Source organism: Mastigoproctus giganteus, chromosome 6, assembly GCF_048544385.1.
Source record: "Mastigoproctus giganteus isolate SK-2022 chromosome 6, ASM4854438v1, whole genome shotgun sequence".
Lineage (NCBI taxonomy): Eukaryota > Metazoa > Arthropoda > Arachnida > Uropygi > Thelyphonidae > Mastigoproctus > Mastigoproctus giganteus.
This window is the reverse complement of record NC_143580.1, coordinates 206,254,014-206,276,056: the sequence shown is the minus strand read 5'-3', so window position 1 is coordinate 206,276,056 and position 22,043 is coordinate 206,254,014. Positions and strand designations below refer to the sequence as shown.

Below are 22,043 nucleotides of genomic sequence, written 5' to 3'. Positions count from 1 at the left end.
TTAAATAGAGGCATGGTAAATAATACAGAAATTTTTATTTTATTTAACAAAATATACAGGCACTTTAAATTAATTTTAAATTTACTATTTCAAATTCAGACAAAACATGGAACAATTCTTTATACTTGTTTTGTCTGTGTGTTGTCACTAGAGACCACTGCTATCTGATGAGGGAACAGTTAGTTCTGAAACAGGCTGTCACAGCAGTCTCATTTTTTAAACAAATAGCTGATTAATCTTTGGGGAGGCAATCTCTTTGAAAGTAGTGCAATACCAGGGAAACTTGTTACAAAAGCAAGCTTGTTCTGCTGTAAGAATTAAGATCATTGTGTTATCTATGCAGTTTAAATCCTACTGATCACAAACACAGATTAAAGGATAAGACAGTCCTGCAAGCATCTTGTAAAGACAGAAGTGTCACCTTTTTTTTGCATGGATTCTTAAAAATAAATGTGATCAGTGATATGAGTGCTGGCTTTCTTTCTTAACACTTCCAGATTGCAACATGTGCCAGATTTTAAAGAGTTTACTGTAAGAGGATGTTATTTGCACTCCATTACAGTTTTCAATGTCTAACTGTAATGCAATGGCAACAGCACTACATTAGCACTTTATTTCTTGATTGATTTGACTGCTAAATTTAATGAATACAGAAGGATGTTATTAGCAATATATGTTAATTTTTATGTTATGTTAATCTGCATTTTTAAACTAGAGAAAAAAGGTTAGTCCATCTCATATTTCTGTCCAATATTTAGGCAATATCAGCCAAAACCCTGTACTCTTGTTTCCAATAAATTGGAGAGAATTTTCTTTAGTCACTGGCCGTTTTTATGAAATTGCAATCTTGCTTCCAATTTTAAAGATTAATAAACAACTGCATGTTGTGCACTTGCTTGCCTCATAATGAAAGTGGCAGATTATTTATTAAAAAAATCAACAATAAAAATGCCAATTCTTACACTTAATGGTGAATAACAAAATTCAAGTTTACTTTCTTTTTTATGACTGAAATTTTGACTAATTACTTCACCTTTATATGAAGAACTTTTCACTTTCTTTAATAAGAAAGTGAAAAACTATGTTTTATATAAAATAATATAATATAGAATTCTTCATATTCTCTATATGAAATTTTTTATATAATATTGGTGTGTAGATACACCATAGACAACTCTTAAGAAACTACAAAGTAGTTGTTGTAGGCATCATTTGCTCTTTCTCATATTGTGCTCTGCCTTCACGACGAGTTGCCATGATATTGCACTACCTCGAATAAGTAACGCTTCACTAATAGAGAAGACTATTGTTACTTATTCTCAGTGAGTACCACCACCCAGACATATTTCAAGGCTATTGGCCTATCATCAGTGGGTGGGCGGGTACCCTGGTATTGCAGACATGACGACCCAGTTGTGAAGATAATCACACAATATGAGGGATGCCAAAAGGTGTATATGACAATATTTAAAATAACTAAATGCACAAGGCATAATACATTAAGAGTTTAATATCTATATAATATCGGTGTGTAGATACACCATAGACAACTCTTAAGAAACTACAAAGTAGTTGTTGTAGGCATCATTTGCTATTTTGCATATTGTGCTCTGCCTTCACGACGAGTTGCCATGATATTGCACTACCTCGAATAAGTAATGCTTCACTAATAGAGAAGACTATTGTTACTTATTCTCAGTGAGTACCACCACCACCCAGACATGTTTCAAGGCTATTGGCCTACTGATGATAGGCCAATAGCCTTGAAACATGTATGCTTTGACCCAGTCCGCCTCTGTGTATCGATATTGCTTTTCTTTTTCTCTCTGAATCTGTAGTGTCCTCACCAGGACACTTCCTTTTCACACCTTAAGTATTTTACTCATTTTTAGGGAATAAAGCACAATTACAAAATGAGGAGGCACGCTTGATACACAAACAAAGCTGCACGCGTGTAGCAACTGAATAAACAACTGTAAATGCAGAGATACACTATGAACACCTCACTAGCTCACATTTTACTAAAGCACATTTCTGGGGGTTGCTAGCATAAAACAAAAACAATTTCCAGTTGCGTTCCTGCTAGTGGAATCTGTTATAAACTGGTAGTAAACGCGATCTAATTGCATTTGCGATAATACCGATAGCTGGAATTGTGTGGGTTTTTACGTTATTATGGTGAAATGTGTTTCCCCTTCACTGATATAAAAAACATAAATACATTTTCAGAATCTTCTCTTCATTCCTATCGTGTTGTGTTCAGTTGGGGTGATTCCGCGTTCGACTGCCATTTCTTGTAAACACAAAGGCAAATCGTGCATAAGCGAATTCAGTTCGTGTTATATACGATATTGTTCCCCTTTTTATAAATCGTGTATGATCGAATTCATGTAGTGTAAACACGTGTTATACGAGGACTGACTGTATTACGCTATCAAGTTTACATTATACGTATTACGCTATCAAGTTTACATTATGTGCATTACATTTTACAGTCAGTTCTGCTATAATATGCATTTTAGTAATGCAAATTTGCTCCAGCACAACTGATATATTAGGGAACAATGTGAGTATAATACGATTTTCACGTGGGCTCATGTGCGATTTCATCTGCAAATAACACCAAGATGAACACAAAACCCAGCACCAAGCTGAATTTAGGAACCCGCACAGCAATACATACAAGTTTACGGAGCATAAAAAATGTCAAATGTGTGAGAGCTATATTTCCCATTTACTGTAGTTGTACTGGTTGGAGACACACTGTTGTCATTTGCTGTATTCACAAGATAACAGATGATATTGTAGGCTGACTCATGTTTTCAGGAGATAACATTTTTCTGTTTGAAGAGAAATTTCATGAGGTGTGATAGCATGAGCAGAGGAGCACATTCCTGGAGGTCACTACCATAAAATAATAAAAACAATTTGCAGTTCCCAGTTTATTGGGTTTTTTTCTGTTATGCAATCTATCATCAACTAGCTGTTTTTGTTGTTTTGGTTTTTAGGAGCATTAGCAACTAAGGCCATATTGCTGCGGGAATATGCGGTGGTCATTCCCTGACCTTTCCGCATCCTCCGTATTTGGTGGTGACGGGCTCGAACCCCGGTCTAATCAAGAAGCGTGTGCTATGCACTGTTGCTCCTTCCCACCTGGCTACGGAGGCACCTCAACAGGCAGCAAACACGATCTTATCGCATTTGCGATAATACAGATAGCTGGAATTCTGTGGGTTTTTACGTTATTATGGTGAAATGTGTTTCCCCTTCCATGAAATCTTCAATCATATAAAAAAACTTAAATAAATTTTCAGAATCTTCTCTTTCATTCCTATTTTTTAAGCTTCGTAAACTTGTTACTCTATGTCTCACTTGTGCAATTTGTGCGTGCCATATTCATCGTTATTGATTGCTTATCTTTTTTACTGTTTTAAATTTTATAATAAAAAAAAATAATAAAAAAAAAGTCAGCGAACAGAAATATCAATTAGTATGCATATATTACAGTATTAATTAAGCCATGTATGTAAATGTACATAGTCTCCGACCAATACAAGGTACCATGTCAAGGTAAAGTGCTATATTTACTGCAATATTGATTAATTTATTAGAAATTTAAGATGTTTAAACCTGTGTTAGCAATTTTAGCACTCTGCCCCATCCCTATTTTTTCCATAAGCCCTGTTGTTTTTAATGATGTGCGAAATACCATAACGCAGAGATTTTTAGGAACACTCGTACCATGTTATAGCAGAACTGATTGTACCATTATGTTTGTAAAGCTATAAGTTAATTATAATAGATAATAAAATTATCCAACTAATGCCAACCTATGTGATTCGAACTTTTAAATCACGTATTTACCACAGTTAGCACAATTAAAACAATTAAAAACACCAGAATTTCCTACTGCACTAAGTATAAAGTTACGAGATACGATATTCACACCAAATCACCAATACAAAGTTCTATGTGTATTAAGTCGTAACTTACAAAATCTCCAGCTAAATTTAAAAATAAGCTAACAAATGTGACTAAGACTATTAAACTATTTATATTGCAGACAATTTAATGTAAGTCAAAAAGATGACAATATTTTCCAAAAAGCTTATTCCCAGGAGCACAAAATTCTTTGTATGCACAGTTCGTAACCTTGAATCAGACTCTATAAAAGCTGACTTAAAATGACATTGCAAGAGGACCATATGCGTGGAGTAAAATGCCATCCATCATTATGTGAAAAATTCTTACAACATGCTTATTTTCCTGACAGAATGTACTTGAATGCAGTGGCTTCCATGTTAGCAATGCTAACTGCTGGTTTTTTTTTTCTTTTGCCAAACAGCATTCCAACAAAGAATGAAAATAAACTGTTATGTTATATCTACCTTACCATATAGTAAACCATCATCGTTTTTTTATATCTGCAGATTTTACTAATAATTTGGTTCTCTGCCAGCTTGAAAATGACTATAAAAATTTTTATAGAATGGACAAACACAACAACTTTAAATGAATAATACCAATTTACACAGGAACAGGTGCACAACATAATTTTTACACAAGCACGACTGAAAAGAAATTAATTCTTTATGGCACCACGATTTTTTAATTCTTTAGTTAGAAATTAATTAGTGATGATGTGCGGAAGGTTATTCTAAAGTATTCCAACGGTATGGTTATTCACTTCTGAACAACTACACCTAAGGAATATTAAAATTCACACTAATATAATTCTAATGAGAATGATAGTTTTAAATTATCATTCAGTTAACCATCTAGACACCCTGGTGTATCCCGGACATCAGGTTGCCAGGTGCAAAATTAATTGAAAATGATAATTTTAGACAATGATAGAAATAATAATCACTACCTTCATGATGAGAACTATCGTCGTCTTCATCTGGGAAGCCAAGATCAAGTGGCTGTTCAGATTCTGGTTTCTTTTCAACAACTGGTTCCTCTACTGCCTAAAAATAGTTGTTTAAAAAAAACAAAATAATTCAATGGATTTTCAATGGTTTTACAGATCAAGTATACTAGAAAATACCATATAAAAATATCAAATAATTGAAACTGTTTTTTTTTTTTTTTTAGCCCAAAACTGTTATAGGCATAGGAACACCTTATAATGAATTTAATATGATTAAAAAAAAAAAAAAAAAAAAACTGTTTCTAATAATTAAAAAAAAAAATCATCTAACTTTAAGCAAAAGGGAAAAAAATTTCTTTTCTCATCTCCAATATCTATGGATTCTTCAACCTGAAGTTTACCTAGTATTTGAGATTGTGAAAATCATTCATAAACATGCCACTGACCTGCAGCTCTCTCTCTCAGAAACAGACTGGAAAAATTCATACTTGAATATTTTAAGAGGAAATGAAAAAAATTCAAACTCTCAAGTAGCAACCAAATATCTCATTATTTTAATACCAGTTTAGTGTTCTTCAACTTTTACCAAAAATAAATATACACATAGTTTCCAACTTTGAGTTAATTTGTTCCTAGCATGCGCTCGTAAAGCGGGAATATTTTCCCATATTACGTCTATATACTATAAACATAGAAGTAATATTAAAAACAGGGGTTATGTTCTCAACAATGAAATATGACCACAGTAATGTTAAATAAAGGTCAACAAAACAATTGTTTATGCTTAAACAATGATTTAATTATCCAAAGAAATGAAAACATAGCCTTTAAAATCAAGAAAGTATAATAATAAAGAAATTTATGTCACATAAACGTTAAAGAATGTTTATTCTTCATCATCATTTACTAAATGCACACTCGTAGATGGTACTTCACTTATTGTTGGCTCAGCACTTGTTGGTTTGTTGGAAGCACAAGGTGTCGTCGTCTTCTTTGTAAATGCTTCAAGAGTCATTTGTTTTTAAGACAGTTTTCTCTTTTCTTTATAAATTTCATATAATATCATGCATAAGCATTTTTTAAAATCTGTAGCAACTTTTCTAGTACGCTTGAAATTTGAATCTTGTGACTCAAAATTCTCAGTTGCTTTTTCTGTGTTGAAAAGCTTCTTCAAGCCCCTTGAAAGTGAAGGAACAAACAAGAGTTTCGCTGTTAAATCTTCTTCTTCCTCAGCTTCTTCACATTTTGCAATTTCAAGGTCTTCATTTGTGAGCTCTCCATTGTATGTTTGAAGCAGATCAGTGGCATCAGTTGTAGAAACCTCAAGCTGTAATTAGTTAGCAATATTAATGATCGCTTCTGTTTCATTTTGTACAATCTCTGCTGGTTGTTGAAATCATTCAAAATTATCAATAAACTGATGACATGGTTTATTCCAAACACCCTTCATGTTCTCTATAATTCTGTCCCAGGCTCATTTTATTATTTTGATTGCATCTAAAATATGGAATTCTTTCCAAAATTCTTTAAGAGTTGGATCTCCCTCCTTATCTCTGCCTGAAAAAACAAATGTATGCACAGTAATAATTTACTGTACAGCTACGAGCGTGGTTTGAAATACTGTATTTATTGCAATTAATGTTCATATTTTTGATTCTGTTGACACTTGATATTTGAAAAAAAGAACACTTAAATCCAAGAACTTGTAAAGAAGAATTGCCTGTGTGTGTGTGTGTGTGTATATATATATATATATACACACAGGGTGATTCACTACCAGTGCAACAACTTGCAGGAGCACAAAGATGAATCGGAATCAAATAGCATTGCAGGGTCCGAAATGCCTTCATCATGCGGTAGAGGACGTTGAATGGGAGGTCGCGTGAACAGCAATCCCACTGGAAGTCAGCATTTGCGAATCGGTTCCTGAGGCAGTAGGATGGACAAGTATTCAAACATTGAACTGGCCGACATGCACCTTGCGTATAGAACTGCGGACTGTAGCGGACAGGCCGCTCTGCGCTTGTACCAGGAACGTTTCCCGTACAGGCGTGCTCCTCATCATACAATTTTCGCACGTGCACACAAAAGGTTACGTGAGACTGATTGTTTCACGAGAGGTACCATGAATCGAGAGCGAACAACGAGGACGCCGGACAATGAGGAGAATGTCCTACATCTTGCAGAAGGCAATCCAAGTACGAGTACTCGAGCGATAGGCCAACGATTGGGTATTTCCCAATCCACTGTATGGAGGATACTGAAAACAAACCAACTGAGTTCATACCATCTGCAACGCGTCCAATCATTTGAGCCCGTGGATTATCCACTCCGGAGGACTTTTGTTACTTGGCTTCTTCAACAGAAACGGTTCGCAAATGCTGACTTCCAGCGGGATCGCTGTTCACGCGACCTCCCATTCAACGTCCTCTACCGCATGATGAAGGCATTTCGGAACTTGCAATGCTATGTGATTATGATTCGTCTTTGTGCCCCCTATACCTCCTGCAAGTTTGTCGCACTGGTAGTGAATCACCCTGTGTGTGTGTGTGCAATGTGGTTATTACGTTTAGATGTGTATTCTTTTAGATTTGCGAGTTCTTCTGTGCTGCGTTAATGCCATTGTATTTTTGCCATAGGCCAATTGTACATTATATGCGCCAGTATATATTCATTTAATTGTAGATTGTTACCGATTATTGGTGTTTTTCATATAAGTATTAGTGTTCATACAAATTTGTAATCAAGTTAACCTAGTTTGGTTATCTTCATTCCATATGGCCTATTCATTTTGAGTTAAGATAAAAAGTATAATGCTAAATGATAATGATTTTTCATAACATTTTACTAATGAAAACATTTTATCTGTAGCAAGATAATTATTAAATCTTAATTTCTGTATAAATTTATATAATAATACTAAATCTTAAAGACTGTACAAATTTATATAATAATATTGCATTACACAAACACATTAACAAATAGAAGGCGGGAAAAACCCCCCCTTTTTACTCAACGGCCTCCACTGGAGTACAACACTATGTAAGTAGTAGTATTACAATTAACCCCAGGGGCTCACATCTGGTGAGTATGGGCTTGGCACACCCAGGGTCCTGAGCTGGATATTATCATTCTTCTCTTTCTTGGTGATTCCCTCTCTCTCTCTCTCTCTCTCTCTCTCTCTCTCTCTCTCTCTCTCTCTCTCTCTCTCTCTCTCTCTCTCTCTCTCTCTCTCGGGGTGGTTCAGAAAATTTTTTTTGGCTGGTGCAGCATAAGCCTCAGGCTTCCTTGTACCATATGGCTAATAATAATAATAATATAGAATACTTACTCGTTGGGCTTTGTGTACCCTATCACAGTTTGCTGAAGAGATCGATAAAAAATAAACTAATAATATTTAAATAAATAAAAATTAAGTATTAATTAAAAAATTTAAGAAAATTAACCTAAAAATAGAAGAAATTAGGAAAATAAATAATATTTAATTTTAAAAAAAAAAATTAAGAAAATGAACCTGAAAATATAAACTAAAATAGCAAAACTGGTATAGGTACAGACAGAAATGAGTAAGTATGAGGCATTACGTCGAAAAGGGCTGTCAATCCACTCAAAGCCCCCCATTGAAGTAGGGGATTGACGGCCACGTGGTGTAATGCAATACGTTATATTATTATATAAATTTGTACAGTCTTTAAGATTTAATATTATTATATAAATTTATACAGAAATTAAGATTTAATAATTATCTTGCTACAGATAAAATGTTTTCATTAGTAAAATTTTATGAAAAATCATTATCATTTAGCATTATACTTTTTATCTTAACTCAAAATGTATAGACCATATGGAATGAAGATAACCAAACTAGGTTAACTTGATTACAAATTTGTATGAACACTAATACTTATATGAAAAACACCAATAATCGGTAACAAGCTACAATTAAATGAATGTATATATATATATATATATATATATATATATATACACAGTAATATATAACAGTTAAGAAGCAAAATAAGCACATTATTTATAAACCACACGTTATTTATATATACAGGCATACCTCGGTTAACGTTACCTCTGATAACGAAGCCTCGATATAACGAAGTCGGCAATTTCAAGCCCCATTTAACATAAAAAAATATTCCAATTTAAGACCAACGCCCGACAATCATTCGATTGGTGACTGACGGCGACTCGTTACGTATTCCCGAGCTGCGGGCGTGTCTGTTATAACAGTTTTGCGCGTCAATCGCATAATTTAGTTGTTGTTTACATGATTTGACGTTGTTTCAGTGTGGCGCATTGCAATAATCGACGTAGGTTCTTTGTAGCATTACATAACGTAGATTTTGTAAATTTTAATAGAAATATTTTTGTTTTTGTTTTTCGAAATATTTCGAAATGTCAGAATCAAAGAAAAGAAAAGCAATTTCTTTGGAAACTAAACTAAATATCGTACGACGTGTTGAAAGCGGCGAAAGAAAATCCGATGTGGCACATTCTTTAGGATTAGCGCAATCAACTTTAATAACCATACTAAGTCAATCAGAAAAAATAAAACAGTCTGCTCAGAATTGTACAGATGTTACAGCGGCAAAATTAACTCGCTTAAGGAATCCAATTTTAGAAAAAACGAGAAAATGTTAAGTTTGTGGATAGATAATATGTCACATAAATCACAACGTCATATGCCTTTAAATCAAATCACAACGTCATATGCCTTTAAATCAAATGGTGATTCAAGAAAAAGCATTATTTTTGTTTAATCACCTGAAATCTAAACAAACTGAAGAAATTACGGAAACCTTTAGGGCTTCTCGTGGTTGGTTCGAGAAATTTAAAAAAACAGGCCAGAAAAATTTATAGTGTAAAATTATAGTGTAATATTCATAGTGTAAAATTAACAGGAGAAGCTGCAAATAAGTTTCCAGAAAAACTAAAGGAAATAATTGAACGTGAAAATATTCCACCAAATTTGGTGTTCAATGTTGACGAAAGCGGTTTGTTCTGGAAACGGCTACCAACAAAAAGCTTCATTTCTATTGAAGAAAAATCAGCTGCTGGGTTCAAAGCAGCCAAAGACCGTTTAACGTTACTCTTTGGATCAAATGCCTCTGGCGATTATAAATTAAAATTATTATTAGTTTACCATTCATAAAATCCGAGGGCGTTAAAAGGTAACATAAAAATGAATTTACCTGTAATATGGAAAGCAAATAGAAAAGCGTGGGTTACCAAGGAGTTATTTACTGATTGGTTTGTTAACCACTTTTGTCCTGGAGTAAAACGGTATTGTCAAAAAAAAACAACTTTGAAGAAAAAGCTCTTTTGTTGTTAGACAATGCTCCGGGACATCCTACTGATCTTAACACGTTGGACACATGCATTCCTGTCAAAGTTGTGTTTCTTCCAGCAAACACAACTTTCCTGATTCAACCATTGGATCAGGGAGTAATAGCATCATTTAAAGCTTATTATCTGCGTTGAATTTTAAGCAATTTACCTGAACTAGAGGATAAAGAGGAAATGACAGTTAAAACTTTTTGGAAAAACTACACCATTAAAAACGCAATTGAAAACATTGATAGTTCTTGGAAAGAAGTCACTAAGAAATGTTTAAATGGAGTTTGGCGCAAAATATGGCCAGAAGTTGTACTAGAAGAAGAAAATAACATCCAAGAAATTAGAAATGAAGTTATCCAGATGGCTCAATCAATAGGTTTCGAAAATGTCGATGAAGAGGATGTTAGAAATTTATTGAATGCAGAAGATGATGGTTTTTCAGTGGAAGATTTAGAAAACCTTGTTAGCAACGAAGACAAAGATAATGAAGGCGAAGTTAAAGAAGTTCCTGCCGAAAAAGTGTTAACAACCAAAGATTTAAAAAGGTGCTTAAATGACATTGAAAACGTTTTAAATTTGTTTAGTGAAAATGATCCTGATTTAGGAAGAAGTGTTATAGTTAAGCGATCAGTGTTAAATGCAATAACTCCGTATAGGCAATTGTTAAATGAAAGAGAAAAAAAGCATAAACAATCAACTTTAACCTCATATTTTAAAATGTGATTTCACTTTGTATGTAAGTTGACTGTTTATTTAATAAAACTTTTCTTTGTTCGAAAAAAAGCTTTTCATTTTCTTTAAGTAGGAACGTATCCCTATTCTGGCCATAGTATTTTTACCTCTGAAAACGAAGTTTCGCTTAACGAAGTAATTTCGTGGAACGCATCCTATTCGTTAATCGAGGTATGCCTGTATATAGACAAATGTTTATATCCAGTGTATAGGGAAGAGATGCTGACCTATCAACTGTAATTACCATGGAAAAATTGAGAAGGCCTGTAAGGTGAAGGAGATAACTTGAAATAAATTGATTAACATAAAAATAATAAAAAATAATAACGATGTTACCTAAAGTAGTGGGTCCTAGGGCTTTAACTACTCCCTCAAAGGATCAGCAGCCAAAACTGTAGGAGCCACCACAATAAGCAGGTCTCTGTTTCTGTTATGATGTATACGATCAAAATGTATAAATCACAGCCGACCCGACAGAGACCAAAAAGAAAGGAATAAAATTTAAACTTTGAAAATAAATAAAAAAATAATAATAATGCCAATAAAACTTTATTCAAGCAAAAACAAGAAAAAGAATAAAATGTTTTTGAAAATTTTTATTCTTTTTTTGCTTTAATTTTATTTTTATTATTTTTATGTTAATTTATTTCAGGTTATCTCCTTCACCTTACAGGTCTTCTCAATTTTTCCATGGTAATTACAATTGATAGGTCATATAACTAGTAGTAACCAGGATCCATGACACAGTTTAATAATTTTGTTTTAATACTTTGCTTGCTTGCTTTCTTGTTTTGTCATTCAATAACCTGATTATTTTTATCAATATTATATATATATATATATATATATATAGTGTTTATTTAATATTTAAAGTTTATAATGATAGAATTGTATGGTATGGTTTTTGTCATGTGTGCAACGTTAGTGCTATTGCACATAGGGCAATTAGACATTATATGTGCATGATTTAATACAGGTCGATTAGTTCAATTAAGTGGTATTTTTATACATGCATAATTTAGACATTATAGGTATTAGTGTGTATATGGATCAGGTAATCAGGCTAGCATATATAGCATTAGCATTAGTAGAGGCATTTGATGCAAGAAAGCAAGCTTATGCAGCATCAGCCAAAAAAAAAAAATAAATTTAAAAAAATAACCACTTCCACTTCACCCCTCTGTTCGTTCGAAATACCTGTCCAGCTGAGCCTTAAACTTATTTAGGCTATCAACTTCCACGACAGATGGAAGTCTGTTCCACCAACCAACCACCCGCTGGCTAAAGGCAAATTTCCTCACGTCTATCCTACATCTGTCCTTCCTCAATTTGAATTTATGCCCTCTCAGGTGATTAGCATTAGCATTAGCATTAGTAGAGGCATTTGATGCAAGAAAGCATATATATATATATTCTGATTATTCTGAGCAAGAGGAAGAATCCCATCAGCATTGAGCATGCTCAAACCATTCAAGGCTTTATACACCTCTATCAGATCACCTCGCTGGTGTCTAGTCTCCAGACAGTGTCTGGAGACTAGGATGGCTTACTCCCCCCATCCACCCCATTGAAAAGTTCAATACATAATTTGTTAAGCAGACCATCAAGGGTTATTATACGATGAGATATTTTTCAATTCAAATGGGAAAAAAATAAAAAATACTCTTACTACTTCATTACTGTCATATTTCTTGAGGGTATTCATGAATTCTAAGTGTTTTTTTTCCTCCTCCAGTTGAGCAACCATTTGTTCAGAGGCTTGCAGCTTTTGTTGGGTATTAGCTAATTCATCTCTTAACCATGCATTTTCTTGGCAAAGTCTTCTGACTTGAGCTCTTAATTTCTGCTTCTCTGCTTCAACCATTTGTAGGTGACCAGCAAGGGCCATCATTACCTGTAAAGTATAGGCATTCAATTAGAGTATATATACATATTACTAAGCCCACAATGTTTAAATATTTTTAAACAATTTTTAAGCAATAAATCATGAAACTATTTAACATAACTTGCTAACAATATTCAATTGGCCATTTTGTTCTGTTTCCTTAAAGAGAGGAGAGGGGAGAGAATTAAATAAAAGACGAACAATATTGCTTTCATCACATGAACCACAGGGAATGCACGTTTAAATTACACAAATTTAAAATAACGCGTGACAACCATATTTACGGAAAGTATCACAAGATGGGGAGTACAGATCCAAACAGATATTCAACCTTGACGAAACAGGTTTATATTAGAAAAAATGCCTGATTGCACTTATATTTCATTTGCTGAAAAGACTGCGCCTAGCTTTAAGGTGGAGAAAACTCAGCTATGAATAGTCACCACTACTATTCATAGCTGTCATGAATGATGTGCAATGTAGAGTGGTGGAACAACTTGGACAGGACCAGATGAAAGTCATGCTCTTCGCAGATGACATCTGCATATGTGAAGAGAGCAGGGAACAAGTGCAACGGCAAGTTGATATATGGGCTAGTATGGCCAATGAATTTGGACTGGTTTTCAGTCAGGAGAAGAGTGAAGTAATGGTTCTAAAGAGGAGTGGCAAGCTTGACGGATACATTACAGTGGAAGGGAAAGAGCTAAAAATGGTTAACAACTTCAACTATCTAGAAAGCATCATTACAGAGACTGGAGTGATAGATGAAGAAATAAGTAGAAGGATACAAGCCAGCGGGAACTTCTATAGGTCTGATCTGGAACAGGAACAAACCACTGAAGTGTAAGAAGGCTATATATCAGGCCTATTACCTAACAATTCTGACATATGCATCTGAAACTTGGACTATGAGGAAAAGATGAGAGCAAAATTCAGGAGGCAGAAATGAGATTTGTGAGGAGCATAGGTGAAAAGACAAGACAAAATCAGGAATGATGTGATTAGGGAGAGAATTCAGATTGAAAAACTCCAGAATAGGGTTGAAAGATCCCATTTGAAATGATTTGGACATGTCAAGAGGATGAACAAGAGGCATTTGCCAAGAAGAATGTTTGATTTACAATTAAGGGAAAAAGACCAAAGGGGAGACCAAGAATGAGATGGCAAGGCATGATAAAGACCGATGTCATTAAGAGAGGAGGAAATTGGAATGAAGTCAACGATGGAGAGAAGTACACAGACAAGGCATGATGGCGAAGCTTCATACGTCGACCCATGGAATAGCAGAACGATGACAGATGATAATTCAATATAAAGGTATAATCTTATGAGGACCAGTATGAAAGTAATGCCTCCTAATTTTCTGCTTTCAAATGTGGCACCATAGATCATTTTGCATGTCACTGAGTGGTCACAGGAGGTCTGTACTTTCACCAAACTGAGTGGTGCTGTGATTGGTCTTGTGAGTGCAGCACAGAGATAGTTCAAAATGGTGGATGTTACAGATATACATATTAAGCCAAGAGTGGAGTTGGAATTTCTTACCAAGGAAGTAGTTATGCCTATCGAAATCCATATGAGTCTGAAAAATGTTTATGGTGACAATACTGTAGATGTGAGTACAATTTGACATCGGGTAAGACACTTTTAAGAATGGAGAAAGTGACAATGTGGACATGTTTTTGTAATGGAATGTCAGTTCATCTCTGCCTCATATCTCTGTGAAGAACAGTACCACTGTAAAAGGGCCAGAAATTAGTAGTGTAGATTTGTGTACATTATGTGAGGGTTCTATTGTTATGTTCTGGCCTTTGGCTACCCAAAAGCGTCAGTGACGTGGACAGATAATTCTGGGTAGGTAGGCCAGTCCCAATGGGGCTTGCACTGTCGCAATTCAAGACTCTGACCCATCTGATGTTGCAAAAGATGGGCCAGGTTCCTCTAGGGATCCACTCCAGAGGAGGAAGGGGAAAAAAAAGTGAAAATTGTTGACATGCCTCGAAGTGGCCGACCAGTAACGTCAATGACAACAGACAACAAAAGCCAGATCAACACACTGATCAAAGAGGACTGCCGCATCACAACATGCGAACTGTGCAATTCACTAGGTACAGGGAAACCTGCTGTGATAATCATCATAAAGGAACCAGGCTACAACAGGTTTTCACCTGGTGGGTCTTGAAAATGCTGACACAAGCACAAAGAAGCCTGAACATCATCTGAACATGTAAAGGAGAATTTTAAAGTTTTCTTACAACATGATGACGGATACTTAGATAAAATAAATCCAAGCCATTACTTCCACCCAACAATAGAACATGTTCTGCCATTGGCCAGACCCAACAGGCATATAGCAGCCAGGGTGCACCAGACACCAAGCCTAGCGCCCCCTAACCCCCATCCCTAGCTGTGTGGAGGCATTCCAGGTTCAACTATCGATGACTCTTTGCTGGGATCCCAGTCCCAAGTAATAAGTGAAAGGAGTTGGTGATAGTGGGAGAAGTATGGAATGTTTGGGTGGGGGGGTAAGAGGATAGTAAGTTGGAAATGGGAGAAGGCATTCCCTAGAAAACTAAATGATGAGAGTAGTAAAAGTAGTAAAAGAATACAGATTGTGGTGATAGACAGTGAGTAAATCCCACCCCGGAAAGGGGTTAGCAAGTCCACCTAGTGGTGGGTCCCCTGAGGGGTTGATATCCAACCCTCTGAGGGTTAGCGAGTGGTTCTCTGGTAAGGACTACTAGGCCGAGGCCTGTTCCCCCACTCAGTTTCCCACTTAGCTGTCATGGTCTGGGTGTCTTACAAGTTTGGTAGTCATTGTCAGTAGGTTCCTCTTGTTGGGAATTTTGCTAGGATATGGTGGAACTCACAGGCTGGTCATGTCTGGGCAGGATCCTAGTGCCCAGACAGGATCCTAGTGCCAATGCTGCAAAGTTTTCCTTTGTTTGTATGAGTAGAGGTGCCTGTTCTGGTGCATATGTCTCCATGAGAGTTTGAAGAGGCATTCAGCAGGTCTTGGTAAATCGGACAGGTGAAGGTAATGTAATGTGGTGGGCTGTCTCTGGCATTCCACAGGTGCAGGCAGGGTTTTGTACCAGGTCCAATGTATGAAGTTTTGCATTGCGGCTTCCATGTCCAGTTAGTAGAAAAGTCGTGTGTAAGCTTGGTATGAACTATTTGGGGTGCTCCTGCACTGTTGGCATGTAATTATGGGTGGTTCTTCCAAGTGGGTTGGTGGCACAGGAATTATGCCAGATGGCAGGAATTAGATGTTCACATCTAATTCCTGCCAGAGGCAGTTCACATCTAATTCTTTTCTTCTCTTCTTGGATGGTGTTGTTCAGATCCAATACAATGTTGTTGCTGCTGCATGGGAGTTTCTGCCTCTTATGGTATATTAGATAATTATACCACCTCGAGATGAAGAGTTAACTTGCCGGATAGGACCTGCAGCGCAGGAGTAGAAACTGGTCTGCAGGCCCTAGATGTCATCAGGAGGATGGTGCGATGTGCTTGGTCTATCCGGCATTTAAAAAAAAAAAAATGCAAAAAGCAAATGTACATTATAAGCATTTCTGTTACAAATTTCACTTTGCAAGGCTAGATTAAAAAAATAACACAACTGCTTTTTATCAGCATTAGCATTAGTTGAGGCATATGATGCAAGAAAGCAAACTTATAGAGCAAGCATCAGCCAAAAAAATAATAATAAAAGTAAAAAAAAAAAAAAAAAAAACTTTCCCTTTTCACCCATCCGGTCACTCCAAATGTTTGTCTAGTTCAGCCTTAAATTTATTTAAGCTATCAACTTCCACAACAACAGATGGAAGTCTGTTCCATCAATCAACTACCTGCTGGCTAAAGGCCACACAACTACCTGCTGGCTAAAGGCCACACATCCACACATCTATTCTACAACTGTCTTTTCTCAGTTTGAATCTATGCCCCCCCCCCAGGTTTGTAATCTGAGCAAGTTGAAGTATCCCATCAGCATTGAGCCTGCTCAAACCATTCAAGGCCTTTTACACCTCAATCAGATCATCCAGCAGGTGCCAAATCTCCAGATGCCGCAACTTACAGAATTTAAGCCTCTTCTGGGAAGAGAACCCCTTTGTTGCCCTTCTCTATACTCGTTCTAACAAATCTACTTCCTTCCTAAAATGAGGCCCCCAGTCCTGCACATACCTCAAGGTGTGGCCTGACCATTGCCTTATGCAGAGGTATAATCACCTCCTTGTCTCTACTAGAAAAATTACTATATATCACTGACAAAACTCTATGACCTGCTCTGGCAGCCTGTCTGAACTATTCACAGAACTTCATATCTGACTGCATATTTACCCCCCAGTCTTTTTCACTTCTCTGAGTGTAGTACCACTCAGTCAGTACATTTGTCTGAGGTTACTGCTACCCATATGTAGTACTTTGCATTTGTCAATATTAAACTTCAGTTTCCACTCCTCAGCCCATCTACCTAAATCTTCTAGATCCTGTTGCAGTAGCATACTGTTTTTACCATCATTAACAACCCTGCCAACCTTTGTATTATCTGCAAACTTGGACATTAAGCCTGATGTACCTTCATCGATATCATTAATAAATACACAAAACAGTGGGCCCAGCACCAAACCCTGGAGGACTCCACTAATAACATTAGTCCACATAGAACAGTGTCCATTTAATACCACTCTCTGTAGCCTCCCACACAACCATCCCTTTATGCACTGCAGCAACTAGCCCTTAATGCCTTACCACTCCAATTTGTACAGCAGTCTTCCATGTGCAACAGTATCAAAAGCTTTCCTGAAATCCAAATATATGATATCAATCAAAATTATTTTTTGCATCCAGTTCATTTGTGACCACATCATATTAACCAATCAAATTGGTCAGACAAGACTTCCCCTTAACAAAACCATGCTGTGTCCGAGCTATAACTGAAGTCTTGTCTAAATGATCCTGCAGTGCTTCTTTAACTAGTGCCTCCATTAATTTTCCTCAGAACAAAAGTTAAACTAACAGGTCTATAAGTATTTGTGTCACCCTTTGAACCACCTTTGTGAATTGGGGATACATTTGCACATCTCCAGTCCATGGGGACCTCTCTTTAATCCAAGGATACTCTCATAATTATGGCTAAGGGTTTGCTTACTTCTCTCACTTCCTCCTTCAGTATAACTGGATAGATTCCATCCAGTTGATGTGCAAATGTATCCATGATGTGCAAATGTATCCATGTGCCTTTTTTATATTTCATTTCAACAATTTCTCCTCCGCTTTGCTCTGTGTTATTACAAAATCATTTAGCTCCTTGATAGAGTTTAGTAAACTTCTGTTCTCCCCTTCCCTACAGAATTCCTCATGTGTGAATGTAGATGCAAAATACTCATTCAGTTTGTGAGTTATCTGTGCAGGATCATCAACAGTCGAACCACCAACATCAAGTGGACCAATCTGATTCATCCCCTTCCTTCAGTTTACATAAGTAAAGAAGTCTTTGTTGTTTTTCTTTGCATCCTTTGCCAAGGATTTCTCGTAATCAGCCTTCGCTTGCCTAACCTCCTTTGTTAATTCACCTGCTAATTTATATGTATCACCTGCTAATTTATATGTATTCATGCATTTTTATTCTCTGCCACGAGCCTCGTTAGTTTATCTGACATCCATTTAGGCCTAAATTTTGAACAGTATTTCTTAGTTGGTATGAAAAGCCTAGTAGCTTCCAAGATGAATTCTTTGAAAGCTTCCCATTTAGAATTCACTGTTCTTAACATCATCAGTTGATCCCACTGTATAAAATTTAAAAACTGCCTGAGACCATTGTAGTCACTTTTACGAAAGCAAAAGTGACTTTTCCATGTAAAAAATTCCCTTTACCCTTGATAGTAGTTACATCTTTAAGTAAATCCCATGTCAGTACCCTGTTCTGACATGGGATTTACTTACGCATTTATTACAGTTAAATATAGTGTTATATATGAAGTTATAGCAACAGAAGTACATACAAATTGAAATTTATAATAATTTAGATTTTCAGTTTATAAAATCCATCTTTGAGTGAGGATGAATTTAATTTATGCTGCAAAAACTGGTGTATAAATACAATGGTGATGATATTCATGTAAAATGATTTTTTAAAGATTGTTTTTCATTTATTTAATTTGCCAAGGAAATAAATGCCACAGGCTTGATAGTTATGAATAAAACTGTAATAGCCTGCAATTTACTGTTCCAAACATTGAGATGATTTTAAATACATTTTTGCCTTTTCCAGTGATAATGAAGCGGGGGAGGGGAGAAAAAGAGAGAGAGAGATCACATCACAGGCACATTTAACTTGTTTTTCAACTTTATTTATTGAAAATGCAGTTCAGCTACTAGATATTTTGAAAATATAACTTCACCATGTTAAAGGCTATAAAAATAAACATTTAAATATCTTTTCCTTAATTTTATTCTATTTTATACAGCTGTTCTTTCTAAAGCCAGAGCTAATGTGATTTATAACTGCATTACTGTCATTCTGTCAAAAGGCAAAACCAATGTACAATTTATAATTTTTACTTCTATAGTATATATTTGTCATTTTATTTATTCATTATTGATTTTAAAGTCAATGTTTAAGTAAAATGAACCACACATTGATACTTTTTACATTACATTATTACTAGATTATTACACTGGCATTCATGGCAAGCAGACATGATCATTGCAGCTCTTCATGGTGAGAGCCAAGAAGTATAGATCAGAGGGGATTAGAGCATGATTAGTGAAGAAGAGTAGGGTTTCAAAGGCTATTTAATATATTGTAAAATTTACTTTCATAGGTTTTTTTTTCCTGCAATAGTCTGATTTTTTTAATATTATAAATATAACTTTTTCAGTTTCTTCTATTAATAATTAGTAAATTTTATAATGGTTATTACAAGATCCACCTTGAACACTTCATCAGAGGATATCATGATTCATACAGAAATAGTCGACTGTGATTCACAGGCAAGTCATGATTTTATTCTTTGCAGAGCTTGTGGCATGTATTCCAAGGTCGACCTAGTGGATAATCCTACCTCACTTGGAGATTCTATTCTTTGTCACCATTTTAAGGAGTGCACTGATCTTAAGTTTAAATCTGGTGCATTGCTAAAACAATTTGAGTCACTGAAAAATGGGTGCTTGCCCTTGAGAATAATGTATCTGGAATCTTGTCAGGGCTCAAGACTGTAGTAACTCACCAAGTGATGACCTCCCAATTCTGGCCCCAGAATAGAATAACCTAGTGCAAACTACTCTGGTTCAAAAGGACTGAGTTTTATTAGGAGACTCCATTATCAGGGAAACGGGAAATATTTTTTGTAATAAGTAGAGGTGGACTAGAACCAGGATGTCTGCCAGGAGCAACTATTAATGATGTCACCAACAGACTGTCAGATTTTAAAGGGGGATAAAGAGAATATTATTATTTATGGGGGACTAATGACATTAAGCATACATATGATGATTTAGACAAATATAGGGCCATGCTGAAGAAATGCTGTGAGTTAGGTCACAATGTCTGTGTCTGAAATTTTGCCCAGGCACGACAGGAGAGATTATAAGATGAAAGCCTTATGGATTAACTCAAGACTTGAAAGACTCTGCAAGACTTTGGGGGGGGGGATTTCTATCACACTTGTAGGTAGAAGGAATCTGTTTTGTAGAGGCGGGATACATTTAAACAAAGAGTTTTTGCCAGTATTATTGAGGATATCTTAAATGTTCAGAGGAACTGCTAGTTTGGGGGGGGGGTAATATAGATACGCGTTTATCTGATAATATTGGTCAAAGTAACACTTGAGCATACCTCAAGAGTTCTTGTTTCTTACCGGAACAGAACATAGCAGCAAGATGTTCTGAAGGCAGAAACGTTACAAATGAGCAGACAGCTAATGCCAGGGAAGTGAGCTTAAATAACTTTAAGGGGTGTGTCTGGGTTATAATTACTATACAAAAACACTAAATCTTAATTGTTTATACAGTAATGTCAGAACTGTCATCAATAAAATGAGTGAATTCAAACTGCTGGTTAGGACAAGTAATGCTGACATAATAAGACTTACAGAAACATGGTGCCACCCAGAGATAGGGGATGATGAGTTTCAGTGCAGTATGAACAATGTATTTAGGAAGGACAGGGAAGATAGAAGAAGAGGTGGTGGGGTCAGGCTTCTTATCAAAAGCAGCCTGAGCATGATGAAAGCTTTCCCGGATTCAGACATTTCGCATGCTACTACAGAATCTGTATGGTATGAAATTGTTGGAAGCAAAGGAATAATGAGAATGAGAGTAATCTACAGGCCAAGTGATTGTGAAGATTATGATGAGAGCCCCTACATGTAAATGGAATGGGCAAGTAAGCATGAATGTCTTATTATGGGTGATTTTAATTTGCCTCTAACTGATTGGAGTAAATGGGAAGGAAACTCTAGATGGGGGGGCAAAATTTTTAAATCAACATGTCAGGGAAAGTACTAGAGAAATCATCACTCATGAACTAGATCACATAATAGGGCTGACAGTACAGGAACCAGTAGCAGGAAGTGATCGCGGAGTTCTACAGTGGACGATGAAGAGAGAGAGAGAGAGAGAGAGAGGTAGCAGTAGTTAAAGGCAAAGGAATGGGTTATAATTTCAGGAAAGGAAATTACGACGGTTTAAGATGATACATTAGCATTAGCTGAGGCATTTGATGCAAGAAAGCAAGCTTATGCAGCATCAGCCAAAAAAAAAAAAAAAAAAAAACCACTTCCACTTCACCCCTCTGTTCGTTCAAAATACCTGTCCAGCTGAGCCTTAAACTTATTTAGGCTATCAACCTCCACCACAAGGGATGGGAGTCTGTTCCACCAACCAACCACCCGCTGGCTAAAGGCAAATTTCCGCACGTCTATCCTACATCTGTCTTTCCTCAATTTGAATTTATGCCCTCTCAGGTGATTTTTCTGAGCTAGAGAAAGAATCCCATCAGCATTGAGCATGCTTAAACCATTCAAGGCTTTATACACCTCTATCAGATCACCTCGCTGGTGCCTAGTCTCCAGACACTGTAATTTGCAAAACTTAAGCCTTTCTTCATAAGAGCGCCCCTTTGTTCCATTCACTAATCTTGTTGCCCTTCTCTGTACTCGTTCCAGCAGCTCTACATGGCCTCTATTAACTGGGTAGATA

At 36.0% G+C, this 22,043-nt stretch overlaps 1 protein-coding gene across 2 annotated transcripts in view; it reads right to left on the bottom strand.

The window, feature by feature from the left end:
* The window catches only part of LOC150084902 (kinesin light chain-like), a 172,916-nt gene that overhangs the window by 102,119 nt on the left and 48,754 nt on the right, over window positions 1-22,043 (bottom strand). For both annotated transcript variants that reach the window (XM_090376696.1, XM_090376697.1), the window contains exons 3-4: window positions 12,624-12,848; window positions 4,874-4,970 (exon numbers count right to left, since the gene is read on the bottom strand). In XM_090376696.1, the coding sequence (XP_090232822.1) occupies window positions 4,874-4,970; window positions 12,624-12,848 (322 nt within the window). The remainder of the gene's footprint in view (window positions 1-4,873; window positions 4,971-12,623; window positions 12,849-22,043) is intronic.